The sequence below is a fragment of the Nematolebias whitei genome, chromosome 8 (assembly GCF_014905685.2).
Source record: "Nematolebias whitei isolate Nwh7 chromosome 8, NemWhi1, whole genome shotgun sequence".
Lineage (NCBI taxonomy): Eukaryota > Metazoa > Chordata > Actinopteri > Cyprinodontiformes > Rivulidae > Nematolebias > Nematolebias whitei.
The window spans coordinates 21759268-21772330 of record NC_056505.1 but is presented as its reverse complement, the minus strand read 5'-3'; the positions used below and the strand labels follow the sequence as shown (position 1 = coordinate 21772330).

Below are 13063 nucleotides of genomic sequence, written 5' to 3'. Positions count from 1 at the left end.
GGGGGCCGGAGGGTTGAGGGTGGTAGTTCCCACAGGAGGAGAATGGTCAGTTCTAGAAAGGAGAAAAAAATGAAAGAAAAGGACAAGAAGATGAGGAGGGGGGCGGTGCATGAGGCCACAAGGGCAAGGGTGAGGGGGTGGGGGGTGACAGTGTCAAAACCAAGAGAGAGAAAGAGAGTGTGCATGTGTGTATATGTGTGTTGCAAAGTGAGAGCGAGGGAAAAAGACAGGATCATATCAATCATAACGTTTCAGAGGGAACCAGCGGTAAACGAGTCTAGGCACCTCTCGGCTTGTTTTTCCTCCAACCCACCCCCCTCTGCTGTTCTCATTCTTTTAGGAACCCCCCTCCTCTCCACCTCCCCCTTTTCTCCCCTCTCTCCCTCTCTTTGTGTGTCTGTCTGGACAGCTGCCCAGTTCCATACATAGGGAGGAAAAAAAAAATGAAACGCTCTAACCGCTGGGCGTGCTGCCAAATAAAAGGCTGCCAAAAACTATTTGAAGGGCAGCGTGTTTGTGTGCGTCTGGGCATGGAGTTTTGTGTACATGCATGCTCTGGGTTCTACGTGTGCATGTGTGTGGCGGTTTGGGAGCTTTGGGTGTGCCTGTTTAGGGTGTTCTTTCCCTGCAGGATAGTGCAGTCAGGGTGTTCAGTCGCTGTGTTTGCAAAAGGAAGACGCTCGACTCAACCCCCTTCCCTTTGAAGAAGCTAGAAAAAGAACAGTACTGTAAGTCCAGACTTCGATTTCTGAGTGTGACACGTTCAGACACACACTCCCACATATTTGTCAGTACATTTATGCTGACTCATTTGAAAAAGGTGCCTTTCAGTTGTGTGTTTGCAGCACTTAGTCACATATTATCCATGACCTCCTCTGCGGCTGCGTTCTGACCTTATCTCATGGTTATATCACTGCTAGACAGGAATGTGGAGCTTCACATCCACGTGCATTTAGGTGTTGGATCTGTGTGTGGCTGAATCCAACAGTGTTAAAGCCAGAAGTAGTTGTTCAGCTATTGTGACATAGCCAAGCACTCACAGGAACGAGAGTGCACTAGTTAAGTTAAGGACCAAACGTGCAACGGATCTGTATCCTTATCTTTTTCACCTGGTTGTGACTCGTAGATGAAGGACGTGTGGGAAAGGTTGAAGTCTCACAAGCAGCATAAAGGTCAGAGTCCATGCTTGTGCTGATTTCCTAATTTCCTGAACTCTGCCCCCTGCTGCAGCTGCACAGTAACACACAGAGAGGATGATGGCCTTTTCACACAGAGCAAGGCAGAAGGGACAATGCATGAACAACAAAATATATTTCTTTTTTTGCTGCACAGCTATGCTTTTCTTAAGAGCTGATGAAACCCTGCAGGGTTAGGAATGCTAAAAAAAACAAAAAAACTCCACTGCATAAAAATTAAAAGTAAGTGAAGAAAAATATTAAGTGAGTATTAAAAGTGAGCTTGTCAGTTTGTGTGAGCAGCCAGTAATGGTAAAGATAAGGGCAGTGTAGATTTTCTTTTTAGCACTTTGTTGACGAAAACACTGATACAAGTACCTTCAGTTCTAATGATGACCACTATTTACATTTGCTTGTGTGAATATGAGACAGTGCATGCATTTTCCCTGGAAATGCCTCATGGAGGTAGCCGTAGAGGAGGGGTGGTGAAGGAGAGGGAGGTAGCAGAGAGGAAACTAAGAACAAAAAGCTGAAATGGTGCCAACATAACCCAGCCACAAACGGAAAAGGGAGGAGGGGAGAGGTGAGGGTTATTTCTAATATTTTTTCCCTTTCTTTTCTCTTTTGCTCTTTTATCTGTCAGGGAAAGGTGTTGGTGCCTCCTCTTATTATCTCTATGTGGTTGCATTGTGGTCTGGGGGAGGATGTATTTAATGTGTGTTTCTGTGTGTCTGTCTCACTTTAAAACTCCCACCCCCCTCTCATCTCCTCGTCTGTCTTCTGTGCCCTCCTTTAACCTGAAACAGCAGGTATTCTAGGACAGGTTAAATGAGAAACCAAGTGGGTTTCGGGTGTCTGTCATCTTATTCCTCTTTGGACTAACCGAGGCTCTTCTGTGTGCACATGAACAATAACTGAGCTGATACAGTAAATGTGGGCTCACGTGTTTTTTCTGCATTTGTTAATCATTTACACGTAGTGTTTGCTTTTGAGTCTTTTTATTCACATGACAGCTATAGTACTCTGTGGCTGTGTGTTTTCTGCACTTGTGAATTTGCATCTGGCCAATAAAGACTTCCACAAACAGGGTGGAAACTGCTCTCACTGTTTGACAGCTGACTGTAGAAAGACATAAAAAAAGTGATGCAAAATAGACAAAAGTGATAATGTCAGAGGAAAGCATTAGCAGGGGAAACATGGAAGGTGCACAAATATATACACTGTCCTAAGTCAGTTTAATTGTGGTGTGCATGAGTAAATGTTAGTACATTCGTTTATAAATTAGTTTAGTTTTACTGTATATAAACCTGGGTTTTGTAGTCTTTAAAATGTGTTGAAGTGTGTGTGTGTGTGTGTGTGTGTGTGTGTGTGCGCGCGCGAGCGCACTTGCACGCCTGTGTGTACATGACCATGAGAGGCGAGCCTGTGGTTAGGTTACATCTCCCTGCTGCGCAGCAGAGCAGTGTCTTGTTGCGTCATACTGAGTCTGTTAATAACAGGCTAAACCACAAAGGCCATCCGCTGCTCTATTTCTCATCTTCCAACTTCACACTGATTATGCAGCAGTGATACATTAAGCGGGGGCTTCTTGTCTAATACAGTATATCAAAATATTGCACACCCAGTTGTGTATAGACAGCGGTTTTAGTCAAAAACATTGTTTTTTTTCCCCCATTAGTTTTAGACAGTTATTTTGTAAGGATGCTCAATATAAAGGCAATACATAACATAAATTCTAGATCTAGGGCAGAGACGTGGCTGAGTTAAGCTACTGTGCATAATAATGCTGTGTCTATTCAGACATCCCTCCCTTGCACTCACAGCATGCAACATCCTTGCCACAGGAATTTAATTGCTCTGTAAACAAGCCCTTTGTTTTGTTGCACATTGTTCACTCATGCACAAAAGACGTATTAAAATCTTTCCTTCTGCTGCAAAAAGAGATGAATGCCATGTTAGAGCGCAACAATTCACTGATGTAAAATGTGCTTGCAAAAGGAAAATCTACCTTAAACTGGTATGTTGCTGCACATGTGATCTTTCTGTGAATACTTTTTTATGTAAACAGGAAACAAAGTTGCAATAGTTTTCTGATTACAGTATGATTATCTCATTTGTCTGCTGCTATTCAAACCTGTCAAGTGATTGTAGTCAGTTTGTAATAACTAGTATGATTCTCCTTTCTGTTGTCTCCAGACGTACGAGCGTCAGTTCAGAATGCCGGAGCAGAGAGAAGGAGGCCTTCTACAGCTTCTGGGAGATCACACTCTGCCCAAACACCAGCTTCGTAGCTCCCTTCCTTCTGCACATTCTCTCTCGAACACACAGCCAACGCAGCATAGCCTCACACAGAAATTCCAACACGTAAATACACAACAACACCAAATCAGTCCAGAGTGGATTTCGTCTACGGCACCTTTTTCGTCCCCGGTTCATTCAGCAGACTCTGAGCCAGCCGGAGATTTGCCCGGAGCAGGTAGAAGTTCTGTGCTTGATCCAGCGCAACTCTATTCACGAACAGCTACACCAAGTCCCTCACCTCAGAGATCCATGACCCCAGACTTACAGTTGCCAGTGGTTACGGATGCCAGCATTCTCAACCTCACCTCTCTGAGCAGGTAGAGTTGTACTTTTTGTTGGATAAAACAAAAATAAGAGTGGTCTGTATTGATGCTGAGTTGTATTGGTATAAAACATTCTTCTTTTATTCTAACTACATTGTCTATTTATGTTTTTCTCCAGGGATAAAGGTTTGCAAGAAGTCAGTGAGCAGCTCTTTGGAAACATCAAGAGGAAGTATGGCAGGAAGGAATCTCAGAAAGTGCTCTGTAATCCCCATGGTGCTGATACACATTGGGGAAAGCAGCCAGAAGGAGGATCAGAGAGCCCAGGTAATTCAGAAGAGAGGCAGAAGTACAGGCAAGAAGACATAGCTGAGCAGCTCCGCGATGACAGAGAAGAACGGCGAAAAGAAGAAAGAGCGCAAACAAATGCTGGAAGGAGAGGAGATGAAGAGGAGAGAGAAATGCTCATTCTGGCAGAGGATGGAAAAGGAAGGAAGAAGCGGAGGAGACCTTTGTTTGATGAATCCTTTCCTTTGGAGGAGCAAATGCAGCTTCAGACTCTGGATGCTTCTGAGAAACTCCTCGGTGGACCCCCAGAACCCAAATTAGCACACAAGACAGAGACTCACAAAAATGATACCCGTCTTAAAAGTCAGGCTGATGTTAGTACAGAACGGATTGAAAAAGTGGAAAAGGGAGATAAGAGTGATAAGAGGGATAAAGGAGAGTGGGCAGACAAAGCAGAAAGAGGAGAGGCAGTTCCAAGTGGGCCTGACCAGGAGTCAGATCAGACTGCTAACAGGGTGAAAAAGACTTCTGTGGGTCGCCCGAAGAGTGGCACAGATATCCTCAAACTCAGAGAGCCTATATACAATCACATCAACAAATCTAATCTTAACACAATCTCTAGGGGCAGCATCAGTCCGGTCCCCAGTCCAAAACCCAGGGCCAACCATAGCCAAAGCCCAAGCCCTAGATGCAGAACTGACCTGAGTCCAAGCCCCAGCAACAGCAGTAGTTCTGTAGTCTATTCCAAACCGATCAAACTCAATGACAGATGGTCCTACCTGAAAACTAAAACCCATACCAGTCTTACATCACCTCAGAGGGACAATCTGTGTAGCCCCTCAACATTAGCAGATCCACCCTCTGCTTACCCAATCACCCCTTCAAGTCCACTCTACACCAACATTGACAGCCTAACTGTCCACGCTTCTATTAAGAGGAAACGAGGACGCCCAAAGAAACAGCCACTCCTAACAGTTGAGACCATTCATGAGGGCACCTCCACCTCACCTCCAAGCCCACTCACAAAGGACACTTCTGCAGGACTAAACCGCAGGAGAAAGACACATGCTCTAACAACATTAGTGCAGATGGCCACCATAACGTCTAATGACAGTTCTAACAGTTTGAAAGTAAAGCGTGGCAGAGGCCATCCCAGGTCACTGAATAAGACAAAGCTTGGGAAAATGCAGAGCATCTTGAATGAAATCCTTTCAGGGTCCAGTCAGAATGGCTCTCTGGCTCTGAAGTCACCCTCAGCTCCTGTCACCTCAGCCATGAGTGCCATGGCGACCACCATTGAGGCACGGCTGGGAAAACAGATCAATGTTAGCAAGAGAGGTACTATATACATTGGAAAGAAGAGGGGGCGGAAGCCCAGAGCAGAAACACAAAGCTCCATCCTTCTCAAAACTGCTAGGGACAAGACACCAATGTCTATATCCTTGTCCAGTCTTTATGATAGTCCTGCAGTGCCTTCAACCACCTCATCTCCCACTTCAAGTGCTCAATGTCTAAGAGCCAACATTGATGCCACAATGCCCAGTTTGCAGCCCATCTCAGCCCTACCTTTAAAACCACCAAGCAGGAGCTTTCTCTCAGGGGGTTGGAAACTTTCTCCTCCTCGCCTTCTGGCTAATTCCCCCTCTCACCTATCAGAGGGGGCATCAGTGAAAGAGGTGACCCTGTCCCCCATCAGTGAGTCCCACAGTGAGGAGACAATTCCCAGTGACAGTGGGATTGGGACAGACAACAACAGCATGTCAGATCAAACTGAGAAGGGTCCTGCTTCTCGCCGCAGGTACAGTACACTAGCTTTACTGCCTTGAACCTTTACTTTTTTATCTACTAGACTGATAAATACCCATAAATGTGGAAGTTTAATGTCATTATTGCTGTGTTCATGCAGGTATTCATTTGACTTGTGTGGGTTTGAATCTCCGGAGGCGGCAGCTCTGGATGCATCCAGCAGAAACAGCAGAACACGCTGTGAACGGCAAGTTACTGCTGTGGATAACTACCTGTCACAGCAGGAAAAGAAGCAGAAGCATCATCGAAGAAAGAGGAAGTGCTTACAGAGCCAAGATCACCTTCACTTTTTATCTGAACTGGAAGAGGTGAGATAAAACATAATAAATTATACCTTTATTTTGTGATTGGCCATTGTAATGTATAGACACTAATGGTTTTTTCTTCTTCTTTGCTTTTAAATTTCTTTTAGGTTGTGGTAAAACTCCAGCAATTACGAGTGTCTCACAGACAATACACCTGCTACCCCCAGCATCCGTATCCTTCCATTTTCCGACTCAACTTTCATCATTATTACCCGATTAGCTATGACACTTACTCCTGTGATGCGAGCTCTTACCTACGCCGGAGTGCCGATCTGAAGGCTAAAAGAAGACGTGGCCGGCCAGCCAAAGCCAGCGAGCCAGTCACATCAAAACTGCCATTTGTTCAAGGATACGGTTTTCCGCTGGGAGGGGGAAATTACTATGCAGCACCATACGCATTGCCTTACGCTCCTCCTCTGAATCTGGGCTACTTCCCCCCAACTCCCCCATTTTACCTGCCCCACCACTCACTTGGACCTGCACCTCCATCTCCTTTTATGAGGCCTGCTGTCCCTCCTCCTCCCAAGGCTTTCCACTCCAGTGGACTCTCAAAACTGCAGGCGGGGGCTAAGATTCGCAACACTAGTGGTCCCCTCCAGAGGCCTACTGTAAGAGGAGAGGGGCTAGGATCCCTGAGCACTGGTGGTGCAGGTGGGCTTGCAGGGGTCCGTCTTCATAAGAGAAAGCACAAGCATAAACATAAGCACAAAGACGAACCCCTTCTTTCTCCACGAGACCGGCAGGCGTTAGGTGGACTTTTCAGTGGAGCTAAGACCAACGTCCGTTTTGGCATGCTTAGCGACAGGAGAGATTTGGGCAGTCAGGGTTCTTCAAGGCATTTGGAGAAGCAGAAGAGCAATGCTAGAAGCGCTAACCTGGGATCCAGTCTGGGGATTTTCCAGTCGGACCAACTGTCTACACACTCTCTAGCTGAGAGTCAGTTTCACTCCCATCAAGCTGCACAGCCTGTAAAGAGCTTCATGAGCAGCTACAGCAGCCAGTCACAGCGACCGGAGTCGACCTCTGACCTCTTTTCTGGGTTACAAGATGACGAGTGTGTTGAGAGGAGCAGAAGGACAAAGCTCACTGTCTTTGGAGATCAGAGCTTAATGTCATTTCAAACGGCCAGGCAGGAACCAGAGCAGATTCAAAAGTGTTCCAGTTCCTCGCTCACTGGTAAGAAACTTTTAGAAGTGTTTTTTTTTTGTTTGTTTTTGTTTACTAACAACAGGAACAGGCTCTCTGCCATGATTCTGAAACTGTTTATTGGTTTTGGTTTTTGACAGTTACTGTATTTGTACTGCTTACTTTGTGGAGCCAGCTATCATTTTACATTTTGCTGGCACTTTGCATTAAGTACAACCAAGTTCATTTGAAAAGTTTCTGATATGAGGCATAATCATGTGTGCTAATAATAGTGACCTTCTTTGCAAAAAGCCATTAAAGAAAAAACTACAAGCAAATTTAGCATCCTAATCAAAGATGAAACACTAAAACTTTTGTAAAATTGCGTCACATTTATCCAATGAGTTCACAATATGAATATAGATCTCATTTCCTGCAGTACGTCCAAGTTCATTGATGAGAGGGAACATTGCATGCAAAGATCAACAATGAACAATTTACTGTGTTGCATCTAATAGGTTCAAAAATTGATCTGTGTTTACAGTGATGCACACAAATAAAATAAAAACAGCTGTATATTATCTCAACCCTTCAAGGTTATGTAGGGTTATTAATATGCAGATTGAGGGAAGGCTTTCCCTGAGTGTTAATGAGTGACTATTCTCCACCGGTTGTGTAGTTTTAGGCTGCGTTAATAGGGATTTTCTTTTTTTAATGAAGACGTGTAGAACCTGTAAAGGAAATTCCTATTTACAAATATGCTATGCGCAGCATTATCAGGACCAAGAGCATACAAAGAGGTAGTTAAGTCCACATTCTCAGCACCAGAGTAACGTGCAATTTGTTACATTCTGTATTCTGCTGTCTTTGAGCACATCTGGCTAGGGATAAAGAGAACGTAATGCATGGATGGAGACAACTATAATTCACCAATCTCTCCGTCCTCCCCCCACCTCACTCCCCCCCCTTCTCTCCTGCCAATGCCTTCGCCAGAGATATATTATTCACACACTGTGATTTATTTTTTACAGACATGCCGTAAAAGGCTCTTGCCTGTGTTAAAAGAGCTGGCTGGCAGCCAGGGGTTTAATGACTGGGGCCTCGTCCAGTGGTGGGGAGGAGAAGCCAGGGGCTCGGTTAGAATACCTCCCCCCCCCCACACACCCCAGGGGATCGAGGACGAATGACTCATATACACAGACCCTCACCCCACCTTATCCATATTATCATTATTGAACCTTTTCTAGTCTGTGCGTTCTTACCTTTACATTTTTCTTTCTGCAGTTCCTGCTCTTTCTTTCCCTCTTTACTTTAGTTAGTTCTCACATACACACAGAGGTTTTTCCCCTCATTCCTCTTCCTCTCTTTTTTTCTTACCTCTTGCTTTTCTGTTTTTCCCCCTTGTCTCCCCACCCCCTCGGTCCAAGATTACCTTCTCTACTCCCCATTTCCCCTGCCCCTATTCTAGCATGACTTACTGCTTCGCTTCACAGCTTTAGTCCAATTAAAACACAGCGCGTGTGTGAAGGTTACCGTGCACACTTCCACATGCAGAAATACACTTGCATAGATTTAAAAAAAAAAATCCACCCATAACATGGCACGGATGTAAAATTCTGATTATTTAATCCTGCAGTAATTGTTTTACATTTTATGCATGTGTGTTGTGTGCTTGTTTCTTCACGTGTCATGTCTCACAACACTTTCTCTCATGGATATTTTATTCAGAAGCATGCTTTGATTTAGTAAATGGCTTATTTTAATAGTTTATTTTTGTCAAGTTCAGTTTTATTTTGCTGCACAATGTTAAAATTTTAAAGAGAATACAGCACAATGGGGGAAACATAAAAGTGAGACAAATAAAGCCTTCTATGTAACTTTTTAAAAACAAATAGGAGAAAATTAACAAGAACTCAGTTTCAGACAAAAAATCATGTGCACATGGAATAGAGAGCAGAAAGTGTGGAAATCTGTTGGAGGATAAAGATCTATATGTGAAACATTAGGAATGAGGCGAGGAAGACAGGTCCAGCACATTGGACAAGTCACATGACTTCCAACAGCACAAGCAAACCCTCAAGTTAAGCACCTAAAAAATGATTTATCATAATTCTGTCAGGCACCATGTCCCAGTAGTGACACAGAGCCTGGATTTGGGCATGTTCCTCCGTACAAATGAAACTTTCTGAAACAGGTTCTCAGTGCTGGACAGCCTCTCTCTGCTGAAGGTCACCAGTTTTATGTTCCATGTATGGAGCTCATAAATTCTGCTACTTTGGTGTGTGTGTGTGCGCGTGCACATCTCATAAACTACCACTACTTTCTGCACTAACTAATTTCACTGCCTGATCTGAATTCTTGAGCGACAAAGAGGATGTGCTCTTAGGTTTATGGTATAAAACAGACAGAAGCTCACTTCTGTGTCATGTCACAGTTTAAAACTGTGTCTTCTCCTTGTGTCTAAGATGAGAAGTAGAAATGACAAATTAAAAAAAAGTTGAAAATAGAAATCACCTAATTGCTTAATCATTAGTGATGAAATGATCGGGTTTTTATTTATTTATTTATTTATTTATTTCAGTTTTAGGCTAATTGGACCATTTGTATATCTGCAACATCACTTTGCATAAAACTAAATTTGTGTTGGGAAATTCTTGTAAATCTTTGCAAAAAAAAAAAAAAAACTCTCCAAACTTATTTTACTTACATTATTTAACCAGGAAAACCCCACTGAGATCACAGATCTTTTTTGCGAGGGAAGCCTGAAGGCAGCCTAACATGCATGTTTTTGGACTTTGGGAGAAAACCGGAGTACCTGGACAAAAACCCACGCAAACACAAGGAGAACAAACTCCACACTGAAAGACCCCAGGTCCAAACTGTGGATTGAACCCAGGACCTTCTTGCTGTGAAGCAACAGTGCTCACCACTGAGCCATCGTGCTGCCTACATAAGAAAAAAAGGAAGTTTATTGAACGTTTAACACTAGTTTGTATTTGTTAAAGTAAAGGATAGAATCACTGATTGCAGCTTTATTGAAAGCTAGAGTTGCAGTCCTCTTAAAATGCATCTGTGGACATTGTCCTGCTTGAAAAGATTTGTTTTAAATGAACCTCAAGTGCCTCAGACCTGACTCGGAGGTTATCAATACACACCAGAGTTCAGCTCAGACAAAGTGAAGTACACCACATGACAACAGCGTTTGAAGAAGCTGTCCAGAAACGCTGACACGTGGTTCAGATCTAGTCCATCATATTTGTTCATTCCCTATCCAACACCAAAGCAGTGAAAATGTAGTCCTTATTATGATTGGCAGCATGTGATGATATGCATGAGTGCAAAAGCTGCTAGGATAACTGTGGGTATACACTTTAGGAAGAAAAAATAAGACACAGTTAAGGAGTCCAAGCACAAAAATAAAAGCTCAGAAGAAAGAGACCAAACACGTTCCATGTTTGGGGACCAGCGGCTGATTGTGCTTTTCCTCCATTTTGGCTGTTGCTCACTCTGAGCCCTGGGAACAGTGCCCAGACAGGGTGGAGAGGGAGGGCAGTGAGTGGATGTGGTTTGGGGTGGGGGGGTTGTGTTAAGAAATGGGACAAAGATGGGAAACAAAACGAAAGACTGAAACACGCCAAGATCAGGAAGCGGTTTCTGAAATGCAGGCGGAAATGAAATGGTGCAGTGTTACCGGTTTAATTGAAAATGAGAGCGCAGCATATTGCCGCCCATGAGGAATGGAGAGAAGAAGAGAATGAGATTGATGGGAGGGGAGGGGGGCGGGAGAGAAAAGATAGAACAGCATGCAAAGGGCAAACTGCCCAGTTCATCAGTGTGAAGGAAACAATATGGCTCGAGTTTCTTCTGCTCAGCCATTCTGAACTGCTGAATTCATTATTTCTGCATGTTGTGCCCGTGTGAGTATGCACATGTGTGTTTTTGTATTGATGTCTATGTGGGTCTGTGGAAAAGAAGTTGGATGTGTGTTTGTTCTGGTGTGTGTGTGTGTGTTTGGCTTTTTGGCAGCCTGTGCTCCAGATGCACAGGGTTGTTATTGTGTGGAGCCATATTAAATGGTTGAAGGAGACATTTCTTTGGGTTTCCTGCAAACAGAATTGGATCTTCTCCTCTCTCTGCTCTCTAATAGACAATTACAGGATAGGATCTGCTCTCCTGGCTCAGCTGAGCTTTGAAAAGCTTATATGAATATCTCAAAATTAACAGGAAGCTCTTGAAGCAAAAAAAACATTCTGTCCATGAGCTAAATATACAATTTCTCGTCTACCTTTTCTGCTCTCATTAAAGCTCCTGTTACTTTAAAGGCAGTGTTTTCCTGTTTGTTTACCTCTTGACTCTTCATCTCACTTACTCTGTTCTCCTCTCCCAGGTGCTACCAGTAAGCGGAGGTATAAACGCCGCGAGGTGGAACAAATCCAGAAGGACGTCAGGAGGATGCATTCTTTGAACTTTGATCACGTGCAGAAGATCCTTCATGCCAAGCGTCTACAGCGACAAGCCAAAACAGGAAATAACGTCATCAAACGGCGGCCTGGACGGCCCCGAAAACAACCTGTAGAGGAGTCAAAGCCGGCCAATGTTAGGGAAGAAAACTGGGCTGATGGTCGAGGTTTGGACACGATGGCCAACTGGAGGAGTGACGGGAGGACTTTGGGGATGCCCATCCTGGAGAGGTGTGATAACCTGTCAGCAATCCAGAGCCTCAGGCCGAGCTTAACCCTTGAGACTCAGGAGCACTCCGGTCATGATTCCATCTCAGCAGCTATTGAGAACGTGGTGCATCAGGCACGATCTGTACCACCACTGGCTAAAGAGGCCAAACGCAGAAGCAGGGGTCACAGCAGGGACGAACTATGGTCTCCCACCAGCCAATAACACTGAACAGAAAGCAGTTAACAGAGTCAGTGCTGACTCAAGCCTATCGGATGCCGTTCCCTTCAGTTTGGGACTATTGATGCACTTTGACTGCTTTCTCCTCTCTGATGGCAAGGATCACCGTGGACAGAGTGGTAGTACTGGGGAGCAGGAAAAAGACCCCCCCAACCAGAACCCAACAAGACATGGGCCTTTCAAAGATGTATTGGACCTTCATTTACAATGGCACTATATGGTACAATTTGATACCGAATTTGATGCTATAAAAGTGTGTGGTACTTATGATAGTGTAGGATTTTATGTGATTCTTTATGTATCTGATACAGTGATGTGTATGGTACTTTATGATACAGTATCTGAATGTGGCATTGGCCATATATTTACCAGCAAGGAGAGGGGTGAATGGTTATATAAACTGTGCAGCTCTGTTTATTTTTTGCCTTTCTGAGGTTGTTTGTCAAAGACATGTGGGATAATACATCAGTAAATAAGCCACCTGTGTTTTTCCAGTACCTTTCAAATTCTCTTGGAAGTAACTTATACTTCCCGGCAGCTCCTCCTTTCTGCTTGACATTGTCCCCAGTTTTTGTTAGCACTCCTAGATGTCTGCTGCTGTGCTTAATTGTCCCTTTTTGCCCTTACTGATGTTTGCATCTTCAGTCCTTGAGCTTCCTTGATTTACCCCGGAAGTTGTGTATTTCTCCCTAACCTGCTCAGGCCTCACCTGGGCAGCAAATAAAGGCAATATGGTGGGTGAGGACATTGTTCCAGACTGTACATAGACATAAAGTCCAGTGTTACCTGCCTTGTAGAATGGGAAACCAGCTCATAGATGTGTACCGGCATACAGTATATTAAATAGAATTGTTGTATCATAGACAATGAAAGTGTGTATTGATTTATAACC

At 44.1% G+C, this 13063-nt stretch overlaps 1 protein-coding gene across 1 annotated transcript in view; it reads left to right on the top strand.

The window, feature by feature from the left end:
- Positions 1–12716, top strand: part of setbp1 (SET binding protein 1) — a 40995-nt gene extending 28279 nt beyond the window's left edge. Inside the window, exons 3-7 of the mRNA XM_037681060.1 lie at positions 3372–3793; positions 3918–5825; positions 5934–6141; positions 6246–7314; positions 11651–12716. Coding sequence (XP_037536988.1) covers positions 3372–3793; positions 3918–5825; positions 5934–6141; positions 6246–7314; positions 11651–12156 — 4113 coding nt within the window. The 3' untranslated portion in view covers positions 12157–12716. The remainder of the gene's footprint in view (positions 1–3371; positions 3794–3917; positions 5826–5933; positions 6142–6245; positions 7315–11650) is intronic.
- The last annotated feature ends 347 nt before the right edge of the window (positions 12717–13063 follow it).